We start from the raw sequence: 16,765 nt of genomic DNA, 5'->3' as shown, positions 1-16,765 counted from the left end.
CTCATGCATTTTATATTTCAAATTGTTAATAGCACTACAAATTTCTCTTAAATACTTATTTGTAATACATGATTTTTTTTAAATGCTGGAGAGTTTCCTTATCTTCAAACTCATCCTTGTAGGAGTACAAAATGGATCAAGAGTATGTATAAAACTGCCTCTCAGAGAAAAACACAAATTAAAACCTGTCTAACAAACCAAGCTTACTATTACCAAATTTGGTCAGAATGGAGATAAGAATGCTAGGAAGTTCATATAACACAGAATAATGTGAACTTTCCTCTATATCAACTTATATCTAGGTTCCTCACAGTATGAGGGATTTAAATGTAAGTGCATAATTACACCATCTTTCTTGAACAATAGTAACGACAAATACAAGACGCCTATGTGGTTTTTTTTTCAGTTTTCATGGTAAAAGTATTCAATCAATAGGAATTTCCTGCTTTGTTCTGATTGTACTTTTTCTCCAGTTGGTTAAAGTAATTTTTTTCTAATTTACTCAAACCTTACTTATAGAAGGCAGATAAATTAGTTTTGAGACATTCCATTCTAGTGACTGATACATTTTGTGTTTTAAAATGCTGATATGAAAATTACAGTTTTGGAACCAAAATAGATGTTATTTAAACTCACTTTAGTCCTCTAGTAATTCCAGATCTGTACAAAGAGGAAAAGAACATACTTGACACTGAACTGAAAGATGCTTCTTTTGTTGCCCTAACTAGTTATGAATGAATGATTATATCTATTGAAAGCTACACCCTATTAACTCAAGTCTACAAATCTATACCCTAGTAGCTTCTCACAAAACCAATAAAACAATGAAAATTTAAAAGATACTTTTTTCCAACTTATAGATTTTAAATTTCATTTGCATAACCCCTTTCACCTCCTATGTGAATATTAAGTTCTTTTTAAGTTAAGTGATTATATATTTTTTCACTTTCTCTATGTTATTACTAACTGTAGCTACTATCATCAATTTATATAATCTATAATACATTATAATGAAATGTTTAAGACATAGGAAAAATGCACATAGATTTTAATATTTCATGAAATAATCTTAAAACGATTTTTTCATGTTTTTACATTTTCACGTATAATTTATTATCCTTTCCTGTTCTTTTGTGCTGTTATACAGGGTGTTCGGAAAGTCACTGTGCAGTTTTGTAATAATATTTTATTATATTTCAAATTTTGATCCCAATATGGTTTTAACAACTGAAGAACATGAATGGCTCGTCGAACACGTATTCCGAGAAGGTGGCAGATACACAGATGTGGTGCAACAGCGATTTGCTGAAAAATTCCCAGATACACCTGTTCCACATCACAATGCAGTTCGTAACTTTGTTGATAAGTTTTGGGAAACGGGATCAGTGGATGATGCCAAATGCTGTAGAAGGCCAGCAAAGCTGTTGGAGGAGAAACTGTTGGATATTTCTGACAGTGTGATGCAGAGTCCATCAAAATCATTACGAAAGTTAGCTCAGCAGCATGATATTGGTCTTGGAACTGCTCATAAGGCCGTCAGAAAGAAATTAAAGCGCTTCCCATACAAAATAATGGCAGTACAAGAACTGGAAGCAACTGATAATGAAAAACGAATACGCTATTGCAGATGATTTAACCAATTTATCGAAGAGAATACAGCTATTGTGTTGGATGTGACCTTTTTCACCAATGAAGCATGGTTCCATCTCTTGGGTTACATTAATTCACAAAATTCAAGATTGTGGTCATCCGATAATCCTCACAGTTTGCACGAAACACCCCTACATGATTTAAAGGTTGGTGTGTGGGTTGCGATTTCCAGACATCGAATTGTTCGCCCTATTTTCTTTATGAACACAATAAACAGCGAGCGCTATTGTTCAGAGATTCTTCACACCTTCATCGGTCAGATGACAAGTGATGAAATTAATTACTCGTGGTTTCAACAGGATGGTGCTACTGCCCACACATCTCACAGATCTATGCAGTTATTAAAGGAATGTTTTGGAGACCGCATTATTTCCAAAGACGTGTGGCCCCCACGCTCACCAGATCTTAATCCATCAGACTTTTATCTATGGGGAGCAGTAAAATCTACAGTGTTCGTCCTCAGTATTATACAAAATGTTTGGATGCAATATACTAAGCCGTTTTTGTTGTTGGTTAGCAAGAAAATAATAATTACAAACTGCCCATTTTAGCGAATTTTCATTTCCTTACAAGACCAACATACGTGTGTTTTGTGTGCATTTGTATAGTCTTAGTAGCGATTACATTAAGGTGTTGTTTGAACTAAATCGTTACTGTTTAAGGTGTTTTCCCCCTGAATGTTCTATTAGACTTTTATGCAATTCCTTGCTATCTCTATGATGGTAGTTTTGTGAGTTCTAAACAAAGGTATTGTAACTTTGTAACAGTGATACTGTAACTGTGCATTGATGAAAATCTCTCTAAAGCTTTATTTCCTACTACCCCTTCTATATTCGAGTTCAAACAGCTCGTTTAAGTATCACGCTCTTCAAACACCTTCCTAAATTACTAGTTGTTATCTGAGTTTATGAAACAGTCTCTAAAGTGATATATTGTTATTACTCCTGTTGTCTTCTTTAGATTGTCCCAACTGCACAAATGTAATGTAGTAGTTTTGAATTATACTTCAGAAACTATTTGTTTGAAATTAAGCACAAAGTTAACAATGAGCTATTTGTGCTCCGCTCATCATGGGTGTCGAAACCTGGTTTCTAGCGTTGTAAGCCCACAAACATACCATTGTGCCACTGAAGTGGTCCTCAGAAACTGAAATCTACCATAAAAGAACGACTAGTTCCTTGAGAGAACATAAAACTGAAGTACAAGGTGTTCTGAGAGTCACTGTGCAGTTTTGAAAGCAATGATAACAGCATTCATTCAGTCTATTTCAAGCCAGCAACTGATAGCAGTGTTTAGAAACAAAATAAGAAGGATCCAAGCCTGTATTGATACCAACGGGGTCACTTTCAACATTGTTTATAATTGTCATTCATATTTACCTCCTGTATTCTATATTGAAACATGTCTGTTAATAAATATATAAGTGCACAGTGACTTTCTAAACACCCTGTATATTGCAACATACGTCAATGGTTGTCCCCAGTCAATATTACTGTATAACAGAGAAACTTTAGCCCTCAGCAGAACGTGGTGATTTTGCCAGTTACACTGTCCTTTGTAAACAGAGCAGGCATTGGCTTATATATATATAAATATAACAAAAATTAAACCTTTCCAATATGTATCTCAAAACAAATAACATAATTAAGTAAACTATATAACTAAAATTTAAATACAATGCAACCACTATCTAACATATTTCTAGGTGAAGAATAACAATAAAGGGGCAAAGGCAAAGCAGCAACAATGCTATGAGCAGTTTGACTAGTTCTTTACATAATGCTTTGCAACAATTTTACAGTAACAGTTAAGAGAACCTACTTCAAAAAGTGCTTTTTCTATTGGTTATAAATATCTAACTCATTTAAATATAACCAGCTGAGAAATCACAACTCTATATTTACACAATGGGTGTGGCATTTGCCAAAAGTTCAAAGAAAGTTTTCTTATCTCCAAATGTGTTGAGAGGAACCTAAAAGAATAATTTTTTAAACAGAGCAATTTTCCTAGATTCTTTCTACATATGAAAAGTTACTGTGGGTCAAAAACTGTTCAACCTACAAAAGACACAAATTTAACATTTTTGAAATTTGTGAAGCACAAAAGAATAAAGCAAAATACAAGAACTAAAACATAATTAATATAAAACTTTGAACTATAATGAAAATTTTAATGCTGATTTCATTGACAAACAATGATCATAAAATAGTTTAATTAAATTTTAAACATAATGAAGTAAAGTCTTGTAACATGAACATAAAAGGGTCACTCTAGGAAAGGAACTAATACATCTATAAACTGATTCTTCAGTCTCTCCAAATTCATGTCATCAAGTGTGTATTCTGAGCTTAAGTACAACTTGGTTAATACAGGTTTTGAGTATGCACCAGCACAAGTTAATCTGTAAACAGACAGATTCCCCTTTATTTGTAGCTCTTATTCATTAGAAACACAAAGAAAAAAAAACACAGTATAATTACTATTTTAATGAAACTTTAACAGATATTTTAATTTTTTAAATAAATAAATATAGGAAATAAATGTATAGAAAATTACTTCAAACTTTATTTTTTTCCTTGGAATATTGGAAAATCCAGTAAGTTGTTCCAGTAAATCTGATAAACCATGAGGAACATTTGTTGTTGCTATGGTTTGCTGGATATGCTGAAAACAGAAAATAAAAAATATTTTCAAGGTTTTTCAGTTTTTCTTTTTTTTCTACATAATTGTTTTTGCATTACATTAAGTAAACACTGTGTGTGTTATGTGTACTTTTTCAATTGTAAAATAAAAGCTGATTATGAAAATATATCAAAATTTTTTTTTCTTCAATTATTTTTAATTAAGCATGTATTAAATTTCACTTTCATAATATTAATGAAATAATCAAATATAATTTTATATTTTAATAAACCTATCTTGATTAATGTCCCTGTAAAAAAGTAAGAAACATCTTAAAGTACAGATCAAACATTCTTACATTAAAATCCAGTACATACATAGATAATTACAGGTTAAATTTCTGAAGTCCTTCCTTATTGTATGACAAATCTTTCTCTAGTTGCATCTATAATATTTTCCATTACTGTATTTTAGGTACAACTAAAGAAAAATTTATTTGTGGTACAAATATTTTGAAGAAAAGAAAACGTGTAATGCACTCATATTTTGTGGGCAAACCCTTAACTAAACATAGAGTATTGCACCTTGTTTTCATGCTCACACAAAGTTTATCATTGTACAATTGTAGAAAAATTAATCCAACTGCTCTGTATTACTTCCCATAATTCAACCATCTCCTGGCCCCAATTTTGACATAAGCCCTTATGTTCATATCAAAACTCTGTGGTTGCCATGCCATTGTCAGAAGTTTTCTAATGATCTTTTTACTGTCAAGGTATTGTTTCACCACATCTGCTAAATGTGTGGGATCACTGTTTTGCAAGAAGATGAATCACTACCCAATAACTCATGCTTCTGAAAGAACTGCAACATGAATCCAAATCTGAGCATACTCAGCACTGAGGATAGCATAATTTTTTTGTAGATCAACACTGTTGGGTAAAATGCAGCCCCAAACTTCCACTGAACTCCCACCGTGCTTTACTGTGGATGTATACTGACACTACTATTCTCTTCTCAACCTTAAGTAAGCTGTCATTAATTGTTGCCAAATGACTAAATCTCAGATTCTTATACAGATAGCATGTTTTCAGTTTTACTTATTCCACTGTTTGTGGTATAATGTCCATTTCAACCTTTTGGTTTAATTACATCTTCTCCTCAATGGTTTCTGCGTGACTAAATATCTACTGAGACCACTTCATGTTATCAAGTAACTTACTATATTCAAAATGTGACTAATCAGATCACAACACATTCTTTCATTTATTCATTGTCTACAGTTGGCAACCAATATACAACTGAAGTATTGCTTTTCTGCACTGGATGTCATGTATGTATGAACAAAGCCTGATTACTTGTTGAAGCACTCAGCTAAACTGGGCCCAGTCTGGTTTTTACTACACTTTACAAATCCATACAACTGCATTTTTCCTCAACCTATCTATCACCAACAGTTAATGGCTATTTTTTTCAGTGGCAGAAATATTTCTATTTTGGCTACTTCTGTTGGCATGACAATGATCACAATTGTCTTCGAATAGCAGGAAAACAATTTTTGATAATGGCATCCATTCTAGAGGTACACACTGTTGTACTGCCACATCATTCTCAACCCTAAACAGATCCTTCCTGTTAACTTACAAGATTACAATGCTATAACTGTATAAGAAGGACAATGAATTGTTATAGCACATTTAAAGAAGATAATTTGATGATTTTGGAAATAAGTGGTTTGCCTATGATGATAGTTTTTATGCATTTTCTCTTCAAAAGCAAAAAGGTTTGGTTTGGGGTGATCTAAAAGAAGTATTTTAAAGGGAAGAGATGATACTGAAGACTCAGATTTTTTTTTTCATGTTAATTTCTGAGAGCAACAACATAACAGGTCATAAAGTGTTAAGCACATCTCCAGTTGAGACAGTTTTGAGGCAGAATGATCAAATTGTGGAACATACTGCCATCTACAATAGTTAGAATACAACTTAATAGAAATTTAAAATACAAGTGAAGAATATTTGAGGAATTAGGGCTGGAGTTTTAGTAATTAGCATTTTGTTTGTTGAGGGAGATTGGGAATCAGGATATGATTGTTGGTTCAAAGGATCATTAATGTCACATTATTTATAAGTTAAAAGGGTTTCATTATAATATGACTAAGACACCTGTAGAAAATTTTGGAGAAAGCCTAAAAATTAATGACTGATTATGATATTACTAGCTGATATTGACTAGTTGATATTATGAAGAAGTACATCACACAATCAGTAGCTAATTACAATCTGTCTAGCTGGCATTGCAAGGAGATACATGACTGATTAAAATCTTAGTCCTTATATCATGTGTGGAAAATGCACAGGGATGTCTACCACCAAGACTGTATTTTGAAGTAGTATAAAATTGTGACACATTATTACAACTTGCTAGACAAGAACAAAAACTCAAGTCAAAAGCAAGCAGGTAGACTTGAAATTTCCAATGTTATTTATTATACTATGATTTAGTTCATTAGCTAAAATACATAATATTTTCTATGAAGAGCACCTTTTTCCAATTTACTTCAGGACCAAACACTCATGTCTTACTTATAATCATTCACTAATAGCAGTTTAACAAGAAACACTGCAGAGTAAAGTGTTTGTGTAACACTTAAAATATTAGTCAAACCTGAATCCACATATCTTGTTTAGCCTCTCCTTTATTAGCATTTGGTTTTGGTTTATAATCTTTTCCTCCATACTTCTGATCTTCACTAATGCATTTAGTATGTGTTTTGTAGTTGTCTCCCCTATGTGAAGGAAAACATTACCATCAACAACTGCAAAAACACTATATGCAACAAAACTTGTAAAGTGATGAAACCGGTTACTGCAATTTCAAGTAATAGTATCACTCATCAGTCTGAAGAGACTGAGAGTAAGGAATATTACCAATGGAGTTTTACACAAGTGTTGAAAAAGTCAATTAAATTTTTGAAACAAAAGAATATAAATCTTTCAAAAAAATAAAATATATATAAAATTACACTTAATATAAAACCCTACTGGGTTATATCCCTATCAAAAACCTTGCTTGGATAAATGATATAGTGACATTACTTGAGGAAGAACAGATGGAAGGAGAAAGAATGTGGGATTGCAGACCAAGAAAAAGGCAATTTAGTATTGAAAAAGTGGCAAATGCATCCAGAAGAGGATTACCCCACTGACAGCACAACCACTCAAACACCCAAAAATTGAGGGGCCTTTCAATGAGGAGAGCCTTGTCAGAATGAGACAACTGATCTGCATCAAGATTCAAAGCATAGGGAACATGATAACCCAATAGTCATGTGTGATGTGAATTGACCCAGAAGAGGAGTTCTAATGTATGGAAAAAAAGCAAATGTGAATAGGTACCCCTTGTTGACTGATATAGGAAACAATGGTAAAATTTTAAGAATGAATTATTACTACTTTGTCTTATATTAAAGCCAGGAAATGATCCAGGGCCCAATAAATAGCAAAAGGCTCTAGCATACTATTGTCCATAGCTGCCTTGACCAATGACCAACAATCTGCAATTTCTTTTGTATCTAGATACACTTCCCAACCATTAGAGAAGTATCCATAAAAAAAGATGCAACTCTGGACAGGAAGGTAGAAGATGAACACCTCTTGTGGTGGTGTCTGTATTGAGTCGCCAAGCAAAATCAACATGCACAGGGGGAGGGAGAAGGAGAACAGAATCCATGGGATCTGAGTAAAATTCCATCAATCATTCAACACCCACTGAAGGGTGCACAGCTGACATAATTTAAGAGAATGAGGACTTCCACAGAACAGAACTCTATAGAACAGAAAGAACCTCACATGCAGTAAGAAACAGAGAAGATTAAGCCTTAAGAACTAACAGTCCTATCACTAACAGTGTGGAGAATGCTGAGTCCAATTAAGACAGGACTTGAAAAACAACTACAAATGCATAAGGAACTGCAAACCAAAAGAATGAATAAGTCAAGCAAGAGCTTTAACCATCTGACAGAATACACAGGGTGCAGATATCAGACCAAACAACAAGGCAAGATATTGATAAACTTGGTCCTTGTGGACAAAACAAAAGTAACATCTGGCTGTTAAAGAAACAGGAATGTGAAGGTATGCATCCAAAATATATGAAGATCCAGAGTAAATGCTCAATGCAGGTTAAGGAAGGACTCCACAGTGAAATGAGGAAAGTTCAGAAATCAGTTAAGTTGAAAAAGATCTATAACAGGGCACCCATCCCCAATTTCTGAAAATGACAGGTTCTATGACAGCCTTGAGTAGAATACTCAGAACTGCTTCAGAGAGACACTGGTAATAAATAGGATCATGAGGAGAGAAAGGGAGGGGGTTTAAGAAATTAAATGGAAAGACCTTTGGACAATGTCTAAAGCACTTATGGATCTGAGATGAAATTGTTTCATAGATGCACAAACTTTGCTAAATGTGCTCTGATGTTGTCAGAACATAAATGATAATATGATAGGTGCCAGGGATTGTGTGAAGTTCAAAAACTGAGGGACTTAAGAGGATTCAAGAATTACATGAAATATTATCAGGATTATGCTTAAACAACAGACTGGTTAGTTGTACCAGTGTGATAATTTTAAGAGTGAGGGAGGATTACACAAGAAAAGTAGGTTTCACAGCAGGTTAAGCAGCAAAATGTTTTGAGAACTTCTAAACATTTACGAAAAAAATAGTTTATACTAAACTTAGATAGTGGTAAGTAACCTTGAAATATTTGCAATACACTAACTGATAGAATCACCATGGTATGAGAAGTATGGTATTTAAAGTATAATAGATTAAATAATAATTTTAAAGTAAGTCTGTAAGATCTAAAAATAAACATACAAGACACAAAATTAATGGATATTCAGTCACTCAAGATAACCAAAAATGTGCTTCTGATAACTAAATTTATGTATTTCCTCAAATAAATATAAAATAACTGATTTAAATTGTGTTCTTAATATACTGAAAAAAATTAATTGCAGGACAAAATTTACAAAAAATAAGTTCTCTTCCTTTTTGGTACCATGATACTTCTGAAGGCTTACTGCAATACTGCAAATCAACATTTTAGTCAATCAGCATTTACATCCTTTACAACTTTAATAAAATTAATGAATAAATGGCAGCCCAATCAAATGATTCTGAAAAACTGATGCATAAGTACTTACAAAAAAAAACATGAATTAAGTAACTTAGAACAGAAACACGAGATGGTGTTGAAATTAAGAATTATGGAAAGAAACCAAAGAGAGTTGTTATTAAGTCTTGTTATGAGAAGTTTTATTAATTTGACAATTTTGCATGCAACAGTTGAACTAAAATAGTTTTATAAATCACACAATTTGCTGCTTCTCCCACCATATTTCTCTTTAATTTTTCTTTCAAATTCAAAATCAGAGGCAAGTAAAAATAACATTACAGATCAATATTTTGTTTCAATAAGTCACTACTCAAAATTATTATTAAAATTCATTATTAGAGTTCATCAAGTGGGCTGAATGATAAGAAACAAAAGTTCCATTAAAATGTTTTTATATTCTTATATAATAATACTGCAAAAATTACATATTAAAATTTATAAAAATCATGTAAACTTCATTGTTTCATTTAAATGTGAAACAAGAGCATTATAAATCTCTTTTTTTTCTCTCATAAGTCACTGTCGAAAAACAAAGTTAAAAAGAAATAAAATAGAATACAAAAATAAGATTAGTTGCTATTATTATTCAAATGTTAGGAGTATCAGGAACAACATAAATGAGTTCAATTGGGATAGAATATCATTATATAATGGAAATCACTGAAGTTTCATTAGATTTGAAAAATAATGATAGCATGAATTACTTTTCAGTTCCTAGTTACAACTAAGTTAACCCTTTCCCACTGCACCACAGGTCAAAAGCCTTATCATCATGTTTGCAGATTTGCATTCAAAATTTTATTGAACTACTATTTTATTAATTTAAAATTGTAGATTATAATTCAAATTTTAATGTTATATATAATTTATTTCTTAATTTATTCAGAGAAGCACTCAGATCTCCATCTGATGACTGCTCTCAAGATCTTTTGCAGGATATAATGCAATAGTTGACCATGAAACCCTGTTTTAAAAAGCTGGCAAGCAGAAGCCAGAGACGTGAACAGAAATATTGCTCTGGTGCTCACTATTTTCCATGACAGTCCATGGAATGGTAAGGCTTGGATTGGGCAATTGAGCAAGTTTAATATTATAAGGATACTTCTAGTGGGCTTGTGAAATACCCCATCTCAACTGTGGACACTAGAAGAGTCTGGGTGGATGGGCTGAGCATTTTCCCTCATCCTTGACCTGATGTGGATTTTGGGAAGTAGGCATACCCTGAGAGGTCACATCAGCCATCTGGCAGGATCCTATAAGATAGAAGAAAGTGTTGGAAAAGAAAACTTATTTACTCTTCTCAAAGACAGTGTGTAGAATGAAGAATAGCAACTGGAGAGACTCAAAAACCAACAAGACACAAAACAGTCAAACAATGATGCTGATAAACTAAAACATAGATTTGTCCATATGTCAGTCTGAAGGATCTCATCCAAGGGTCAGTGAAAACAGGTTACAAGAGTGTAAGATAAAATTTGAAAGAGACTGCCAGCATCAATATCCAAAGAAGAATACATTAACCTGAGAAGTTGGTAAACCCATCCAGTAAGGGTAGATGATAGGTCCCTGGAAGGAGAGGAGTCCCATAACAGGAACAATGAGAATGAGAAAGTTAAGAAACTAAAGAAAACAATAAGGACTGATGTTTGGCCACCTTGGTCTCATAGTGTTCAAAATGTCAGGACCACCACCAAAGTCTTCTAGGCAAAGAAGGAAGTCCAACAAAGATTATGTAGATAAGTCAGGTGAACATTATTTAGGAAATAATCCTGACTCAACACGTCTCAACAACAGAGGACCCAAGTAAGGAAAGACAGAACAGAAGATGTAGTATTGGTTAAAGAGGTAGAGAAAAATGAATGAATCTCTTTAAAAAAAAAGAAACACAATGAATAACTTCAGAAATAACATGAAGGGGTGGGAAGTAATGTAGGAAAGTGGTAAGAAAGAAAAGGAGATGTGAAAATTTTATCCTAGAAGTTATGGGGTTCACTCCTCAAAGAGGTAAAAGAGATTAAAAAAATGTGGAATTGATGAGTGAAAATGAAGAATGGCAAAGCCAAAACAAAAGAAGCAAGAAGGACAAGGCACATGATTTTGGTTGCACATTCATTTAAGAAACAAAACCTGCATGGGCCCTAGTATCAGGAGAAAGAAGGATGACAAAGTAATCTTCAATATGGAAGGAGTCACAAGACATTGAAGAAGGAAAGAGAAATAAGAAACATGGCTGTAAAGTCATGTCAAGAAAAAGATTAAAATGACGAAAAATATTCAGTATAAAACAGTATGTATAGCAGACCCTGGTGGGGAAATAGCAAGAAAATATCATCATCATCCTGGCCAGATTTAAATTGTGGAAAAGTAACATCAGCTGAATAAATGGAAGGAAATCCTATATGCATGAGGGAACATACAACCTTTTAAAAAATGGTTGTTCATTCACAGACAAGTCTCCAATAGCGATAGTAAGCATAGGTCCCGTGATGGTGACAGTGTTACTCAGAGAAATGATAATGTAGAAGAAGGATTTTTTTTCTTGTACTTTGACAAAGAAAGAAACAGTTCAATGAATGAAATTCAACTTCTTTATCCCTTTCGTGACAGGTCACAGTTCAAAGGCCATGTCATTGTGTTTGTTGACTTGCATTCAAAATTTTATTGAACTACTATTTTAAGAATTTATGTCAATACGTTTGGAATCAAATTGTATAAATATTATATGTATAATTTATATACTTATATTGTATAAATATTATATTTATGAGTTAATATCTTAATTCAATAGTAAATAATAAAAAAAGACACATCTAAATATAGATTTTAGTGAGTCATGTGATATGTTCAATGCAGCACTGTTTAAAATTAGATGACTGTGATGTCAAAATACTAAGTCTATTAGTTCGCATAAAGTAGGAACTCAAAGTACTAACACTGACAAGAGCCTTAAATCTTTTTATTCTGCTGAGACATAACTTGTGTTCTGAATCAAACATGGTGAAACTGTCCCTTATATACTCCTACTACTGTATATTACATGTGAAAACCAGTCAACAGTTTAGAATGTCCCTTTTATTATTTTCAAAGCCATAATCTATGAAAAGGCTACCACATTCTTTCAAACCATGATTACAAGGAGGTAGGTTGTGTCTTTAATCTGTTCAAAGTTTCATAATTTTTAAAAATTAAATACATCTAGTATTAAATAATTTATTTAGTATTTATCTTAATAAATTATAGTGGAATTCTATGGTATCAGTATAGTTATTTATGATTTTTTTAACTTATTCAACTGCATATATATAAAAACCTAAAAACATTTTAAATTTTAAAAGGCTTACCAACCTATATCCAGCAGTAACCAACTACAAAGGTTGTAGCAAGAACAGATAATTGTCTACTTTACTTTTTGATTTACTATTTTGTATTTTAAGAAAAATAAGATTAATAATTTATTTCTAAATATTAATAATCTGTATATATATATATACAATGAATAATAATTGAAATATGGCTGTATATTATAAAATACTAGTCCATTGAAACACAGCCAAGATAAGGAAAGACTGAAGGTCAGTTTTATATTAACAGCTACATGACCTGAGTGCACATGCACAACATCAATGCAAATTATGTAATGTTAGCTAGGCATGACTGGGAAGTCAATATAATAAAAACACATCATAATTTGTCTGGCTTTCTAATTATATGCTATAAGAGCCTTTTAAAAATTCAGCTTAGCCTGTCTATACGATCCCTGCGAGAAACATTTTTGAAATGAAAGCTGAATAGACAATTCTCTGTACAGAAAATACAATATAATACACCATTTGATACATTATAGCTTTGGCTTCTGTTGGTTTTAAATAATATAATATAAAATATTAGAAAGAGCTATTGGTAATTTGCAACAAAGATGATGTAACAGATGCAAGTGGATCCAATTTTCTAGTATATGGCAGAAATTGAGGATTTTTTTAAACATATTTTCTTATAAGATTAAAACTAAAAACCTATATAATATTAAAAGTTGGTTTATTAAATATGTTTGATACCAAATTTAATTGTAGGGTCACAATAATTTAATATGGAATGTAGCTGTAAGAAGTCATGAGATATGCAATTACACCTTCCCATAGTCAGGTGGTTAACATTGATGGGAATCCACTCAACATCACAAGCAAAGAAAATGTTGGAAAAGTAAAGGATAAGTCATTCAAGTCCCTGAAGCAGTAGCAGTTTACTGTTTAAAGTAGTTAAGCTAACAGTATGGATAATTACAAAACAAAAGAAGTAATAACCCCTATATACAAATCACTAGTTAAGTCTCACTAGAATACTGTGTAGTCTTAGTATCTTTATCTAAGAATGGATTATGACTTATTTGAAAATGTTTAAATGAAGGCAACTAGTATGATTTGAGGAATGAATAAGGCATTTTACAAAGACAAGTTAAATTTCATTAGTTTCTCTTTGTTAAGAAAAAAAGGGTAATAATTTGGCTTGCAGTTTACAAATTAATTTGTGAAACCTATAGCATAAAATCCTGTGATTGCTTTGTGCTATATTCTAAAGATAACAAGACACAAGGACACAAGTTTAAGATTTGAAAAAGAAAGTCTAGACTCTAGTTAAGACAGTTTTCTATTTCTTTCAAGGATACTGACTTATGGAATGAGTTGCCACAGACCAGTAACTTACTAGATTTCAAGATGGAAATCAATTATTTCCCAAATAATAAACAGTGGATTTGAATTGTTACCTTTTATAAAAACAGGTGGGCAAGGACAGGATTGAAAGATCAAATGGTTTGCTATGATACTGAAACTCTCTACATATTCATATTCCTCAGAGAATAGAACACAATGACTGGGCAAAAGTCTAACAGATAAGAAAAAGTTGTGAATGTTAATTGTTTTCTAAATCTACATGTCTAAACCTATCTGAATTATAACCCTTTTTATATAAAAAGTATGTTTATTAAATCAATCAATTATATTTCTTTAATTATTTTTAAATTAGAGGAAAACAACTGATTTGTATATTCAGCTCACCAAAAATCTTTACCGCAATCAATACATGACAAAACTGTACAGTTACGACACTGTGTCTGGTAATGTTTTTCAACTTGATTCTTCTTCACAGCTTGACCACAAGCATTGCAAGTAAAAAACACCATTGTCCTGTAAAAGATCAACATCATCATTTTACAAGCCTACCAATCAAACCAACAGGATATTAGCTATAGAAAACTATAGCTTACAATCATGTAATAACAACATTTTCACTGCAGACTAATTTAGTCACATATCTTGCAACATCAGCAAACCTAATGACATTATATCAGACAAAAGCAAAACTATACTAATGTTTATATATAATACTGTGTAATGTAGTTATTTGACTAGTCAGTTTCTCACTTTCCATTGTCACCTCATCAGGACACTGATATGAAAAGACCTTCCAAACATCGGCTAAAGCAGGAAAAAAGTCAACACAGAATTAACATTGTAGGAAGAAACATGAAACCAAATATAAGTTGCTTTTTATTCATCTAAAGAAAATATATTTCAATACATTTTTATTGGTACCTTTACAACTACAAATAAGCAAAAAGTTACTTGGAATACTCTCACATGGAAATTAAATATTTAACTCTTTAAAACTAGACTGCCATTAACATCAAACTATCAGTGTTCAAAAGCATTTGAAAACTGAATAATAGAGAAAACAAAACATATTCTATATTTCATGTTATTTAGTTATGTGTAAATTGGTTAGGATGCTGTGATATAAAGCTGACCTTGACAGGCAGAGCAGCATTCTTTTTTACCTCGATCTTTATTTCCTCTTACTAATGTTTCTTCCAGACAGATGTGATATCATTACAATTTCAATTTTTGCCAGACATCTTATACTTGACATTTTTGCATGATATGCAAATTACAAAATAATAAACTTAAATGTTAATGAAATACATTTTTAACATGAAATAATGGCACTTGCTAAAGATACTCATTATTTCCAAGTTAGAGGGCTCAAATAAACAGAACAAAACTTAAGATTTAATTTCTGTATTTTATGATGAAATTTTCATAAACATAAAATTATAGTTGGTTGCATGAAATAAACTTCTCAGTTTCAAAATGTATATGCTTACAAATTATAACTTAGTTTTATTTCACTAATGTGAATCATGACGAGAAATGCCACGTTTCCAGTTCAACAACAGAAACTAATAATAAAATCTTATATCACATTACAACTAAAACTTCGAACTAATATCTTCACACCCATTGGATAGACATCCACATAACTAACATTAGTTTTCTCACGTTACATTTCTGCGCATGTTATCGCTTCTCACAAATATTATTTACCATTCAATAATAAAACAAATAAGCATGATATTTGAATAACTCTCTAGACTCCATAAGCCTATAATTATAAACCTTAATTTTTTATTACGTTTTTCCATGAGCTTAGTTACAATGTAACAGATTATTTCATAATGTAACTTTTAACGGAAATGTCCTTTATTCAGTTATTAACTTGCTGTAAATGTAAAAGTTAGGCTTAATTGTCAGTAATACTGTTGTTAAAACAGAAATACTACATTCGCATGACGGTTTTTTAACTTTTAAGTAATGTATTAATTAAAATATAGAAAGACTAATACTAATATGTGAAAATAACCAGGTGGAAAATGTTTACAATACAAAATTAAAATGTAATTGCCATCATCATTTAGAAAATGTTTAAAAACACAAGAGCAATAACTTACACAAGGGTTGTAATTTACCGCCACCGTTCTCACGTGGCATAGAAAAAAATTTAGTAATATGTAGTGAAATACAATTTAAACTGATATTTCTATGAATAGACATTTTGATACTTTAATGGTATTATACATTTACCCAATATTAAGTTTTATCTTTAATTTTAGTACTTCACCTAGCATTAAAATATAAATTATTTCTAGAGTTAAAGTTTTGACCAGTACCGGCTTTTCTACTCCTAAATTAAGAATTACACATTTTACACACGCACATATAATTTATTAAGAGTCAAATTCGAGTACTGTATCTTAGTGCTCCGGTACCTTTTTTTTTTTTTTTTTTTGTATTCCACATTTCAGATTTTTTCCCCTTACAGATTTTTGTTGTAAAATTACAGAAAAGTCATGTTTTACAGAAACATCGGAACCGGTATAGCACGCCCACATTTGCGTAAGTGACTTATAGCAGATGTAAATCGTATTATTATTATTTTGATTTCTCTAAGAACAATGGCCCACGCCAGCTTTGAGTTA

The 16,765-nt window shown here is 31.7% G+C and overlaps 1 protein-coding gene across 4 annotated transcripts in view; it reads right to left on the bottom strand.

Moving 5' to 3' along the window:
• LOC143244655 (cell growth-regulating nucleolar protein) overlaps positions 1 to 16,391 on the bottom strand; it is a 31,687-nt gene extending 15,296 nt beyond the window's left edge. The window contains exons 1-4 of one of the 4 annotated variants that reach the window (XM_076489735.1): positions 16,238 to 16,391; positions 14,508 to 14,636; positions 6,940 to 7,060; positions 4,207 to 4,314 (exon numbers count right to left, since the gene is read on the bottom strand). In XM_076489735.1, the coding sequence (XP_076345850.1) occupies positions 4,207 to 4,314; positions 6,940 to 7,060; positions 14,508 to 14,632 (354 nt within the window). In that variant the 5' untranslated portion in view covers positions 14,633 to 14,636; positions 16,238 to 16,391. Of the gene's footprint in view, positions 1 to 4,206; positions 4,315 to 6,939; positions 7,061 to 10,577; positions 10,707 to 14,507; positions 14,637 to 14,873; positions 14,893 to 15,613; positions 15,751 to 16,237 lie in introns of those variants that run through there. The other 3 variants (XM_076489734.1, XM_076489736.1, XM_076489737.1) reach the window with 3 other exon arrangements.
• Positions 16,392 to 16,765: the final 374 nt, after the last annotated feature.

This window comes from Tachypleus tridentatus, chromosome 2, assembly GCF_004210375.1.
Source record: "Tachypleus tridentatus isolate NWPU-2018 chromosome 2, ASM421037v1, whole genome shotgun sequence".
Classification (NCBI taxonomy): domain Eukaryota; kingdom Metazoa; phylum Arthropoda; class Merostomata; order Xiphosura; family Limulidae; genus Tachypleus; species Tachypleus tridentatus.
The sequence above is the reverse complement of the archived record's forward strand: the minus strand, read 5'-3'. Positions and strand labels throughout refer to the sequence as shown.